Source organism: Diadema setosum, chromosome 14, assembly GCF_964275005.1.
Source record: "Diadema setosum chromosome 14, eeDiaSeto1, whole genome shotgun sequence".
NCBI classification, from domain to species: domain Eukaryota; kingdom Metazoa; phylum Echinodermata; class Echinoidea; order Diadematoida; family Diadematidae; genus Diadema; species Diadema setosum.
The window spans coordinates 3,191,421-3,195,174 of NC_092698.1; the positions used below are offsets into that span (position 1 = coordinate 3,191,421).

At 40.1% G+C, this 3,754-nt stretch overlaps 1 protein-coding gene across 1 annotated transcript; it reads right to left on the reverse strand.

The window, feature by feature from the left end:
* LOC140238106 (uncharacterized) lies at positions 1 to 3,554 on the reverse strand. Its single transcript, XM_072318040.1, has 3 exons — positions 3,391 to 3,554; positions 1,994 to 2,073; positions 1 to 1,289 (listed from the first exon to the last, which is right to left on the reverse strand). Exons 1-3 carry the CDS (start codon positions 3,552 to 3,554, stop codon positions 835 to 837), a joined length of 699 nt encoding a protein of 232 aa, XP_072174141.1. The 3' UTR covers positions 1 to 834.
* Positions 3,555 to 3,754: the final 200 nt, after the last annotated feature.

A 3,754-nucleotide genomic window follows, 5' to 3' on the forward strand; every position in this document is an offset into this window, starting at 1 on the left:
TCAATATCATATAATCATCCAACCAATAGTACCTTTGGAACAGACCGAAATACACGCCGCAAGGCCGATTGAATCTTTGGAGTGTTCAAAGAGTGACGGAGGGGATGATTTTACCAACCAAGTAAGGTGCCTAATTTGTTTTATAAAAGGGTGATGTCATATAAATTCAGCGGCAGCCGTTTTCCCAACCGCACACACAAACTATCGTAATTGATTTATTCTATACAGGCAATGGAACTGAGCTCAGAAGAGCTTTCGTATTAGTATACCGGTCATTAGTATACTAACATCAGGTGAAAAGTTACTTTGTGCCTTTATAGACAAAATTAAAAGGCTTGGTCGCATGAGAGCTTTAAGCCAACAGTTTGATTGGGTTCCACATATCATCATTCTAATAATTATTTTCAATGATGTCTCCCAATATTTCCTTCCAGGGCTAATTCACTGAGCACACCAACGTTTTGCGAAGGAATGCCGAAAACAGGAAAAGTTTTCCTTCCAATGTTTCGCGACAATGGAGCGGTAAACCATTCTTGCGCATTTAATGCGTACTTCTCACGACGCGTGTACGATTGTCCTGCGTACCATTGCTGAACTATGACCAGTCACATACTCGAAGACCCCGCAGCTTAAACGCGAACAACGCAAATTTTCCAATAATCGCTGGCAAAATTATTCCCAGGAGAGTTGAAAACTGTCTTGAATCGAAGTCAAGCTTAGATATATGATTCACTATCGTGCTGTTGTGTCACTCACTAGAAAGCAGCGTATTCTACATAATTTATCATTTTTTTACGGCTACGTTTCCTATACGAGAGAATTTCACTGAGTAGTCTACACGTAGCTGTTTTGCCTTCCTTTGTACCCTCGACACTCTCGCACATTCGTGTACGCGTGCACATCAATGTCCACGTAACTTCCGCTTGACATGAGACGAGTGAGGCGCGCCTGTTGGTTAGGCGCGTCATATTTGCTAGTCTCCTTGTGCGCATCGCTTCCTTTGTTGTCTACTGTCTGCCCTTCAACGTGTGTGAGCTTCAGCTCACTGTACGCGGTACGATCGCCATCGGACGGCAAGTTGTCGTCCCCCTTCAGCCGGTACTCGCAGTATTCGCCCGCTGGAAGTGCCGAGAACTCGTTGGCCTTAACAGTCGGTCCCTTCGCTGCTACTTGACGAGATTGTCTGCGCTTACGCATGATTAACCAGACCACGACCACCATGATGATGGTTACCACTGTTCCGGCGCAAAACCCAATGAAGAAGCTTTGCGTAAAATTCAATTCTGTTCCTGTGAAAAGGAGATTCAGAAAGAAAATTGTACAAGGACAAGGTTAAACAAAAACGATACACGTTAATGATAACTAGTCTTTCAACTATTATTCGTATTCATTGACTTATCTGTCAATCCCCCCAATATAATGGATGACATCGTCAGAAAAACTGGTTTTAAAAGATCCACTTGGCATAAAAAAAAAACAAAACTTTATTTCTGGTAAAAAAAACAACAGATTTAGATAACTTCAAATCCAAATAAACAAACAAACAAACAGACAAAAACAGCAACAACGGAAAAGGGCAGTCATTGGAATAATAAAAAGATCACACATGACATGACCAGTTTATTTGTTAAAAGCAAGAATTTGTCATGTCGACTTAAGTTTTGTAAATTAGGTAGAATATACTCATAAACGGATGTAAAGAACGAAAGAGAGTATAATTAAGGCCATAGCATCATAAGACTAAAAAACTTAAACGTAGGAACATAAAGCACTTAAAAAGCAAACGAATGTGTGATAAGCAAGATGTGAATGCGTGAGAAGAAATATGTATGTCTGTTCGAATGTGCTCGTGTTCGTGTTCTTGTTCGTGACATGTTTTATGTAAATTAGGCGTTTGATGTGACGTCATTATCACTGTCAAATCATTACTTTAATCTACTTGAACATAGACGGGCATCCCATCGTAAAAATGTCGAGGGGACCTGATACCAACCTTTATGGCCGCTGGGGGTTGCGACGGACATCTGGCTGATGTGGTCCGTTGATGTTGCCATTGTTACTGTAGTTTGCGCCCTGTGCAGTAAAAGAAACATTCGTCAATCTTCGTGTTACATAATAACATATTGTCACACCGATTATTCATATCTGTTATATTGTGCTGGGACCACAATGATAATATGAGAATATATGGACGCCATCTGCATTATTGCTATACTGCACGTATGCTCTACCAAAGGGGCCCTACCCTAATTATCATCACCATATCGTTGCTAGGTAACCACTTATACTTCTGGGTAGAGAGGGATATTGTGTATCAGAAATATCGTGTCCAAGAGGTCTTTCTCATCTTGATTGTCATCACCGACATCATTATTACCGCTAATCAGGTGTTGGGGATGCCTGTATAGCGAATAATCCCATGCAGGACGCTGATGTCTAACACCCTCATTACATACCGGAGAGCATAATCCCTGCCTATTTTCGTTTTGAATATCACTGGCTTCACGCTTTTGTTGCGCACCTTTCAGTAAGAGTCACACAATTATTACAGTTTAAATTCCTTAAATCTACAAATCCATTCACTTCATCGTGAATAAAATTTTCATATTTTCAGAGATGATAACGATGGTGTAATGCAAAAAGAGGAGGTATCTTTTCTGCTTGATTATCTCTCCCCCCCCCCCCCACCTGCGAGTCACTTTCATTAAACAACCCTATTGATAATAGCTAATCACTTTAGCTATTACAAAGTCAACCTCGCATAAGTTGGCCTCGCCTAAGTCGAAAATTTGCCTAAGTCGAAGGAAATTCTTCCAAGCTAGATAATATGAAGAGTTTGATTGCAAAAACCGATAAGTCCATATTTGCCAAATGGAGATATTTGCGATTAAAGGTCAAGAAAAATAAAGAGAATAATAAGAAAATTTTTGCTTCTTTTGACCATATCTTCAAAAATATAGCTTTATATGTAGTAACCAATATATCATTTAAAAGGTATTATTTTGTACTTTATGACAGAGATCGTACTTCAAAATCTTCAAAAATGGACTTATCGGTTTTTGCAAACAAACCCTTCATATATACTTGTGTTGATTCTATCTCGTCGATAAAAAATTCACATAAGTCAAAGTATTTTTTTCTCCGGCCCCTGGGGTTCGACTTTGGGCCATATGCATATAAGCCTAAGAATGTTCTATGGTTCTGCATTCAGAAGATTTCGTCATAGAAAATGACCCCCACCCCCTCTTCTCCTCTTCTCTCTTCCCCCCACATACACCAGTGTACACACAAAGAGAGAGAGAGAGAGAGAGAGGAGGGGAGAGAGAGAGAGAGAGAGAGAGAGAAGGGGAGGGAGATATGAGAGGAAGGGGAAAAAGAGAAAATCCTTACCCTGTAAACGCCATCTTTGATGTCGTAGCGTTGATAAGCTCATTATCTCCCGAAATATTACGTAGCTTGAAATCGCGATTGCGTATTCTTACGGCTTCCTCTCCTGAAAAGAAGCTTGAAAAGCTTGAAAAGCTGCTTGAAGAATCATAATCCGTGTCGTTCATGACGTTTAACTTTAAAGTATCCTATTTTTTAATCTATAATTTCTTTCCCTTTTTTCTTAAGTGAGGTAAAGGGCAATGAATCTTCAGATACCCCGCGCCAATGTGATCTATCTCTTTCAGTGTGAAATGGGTGTATGACATGAAGTGAACTGGACGAAACGTCAGACAACGAGGTTGGTAACTGCTTTGTGATCAAGATC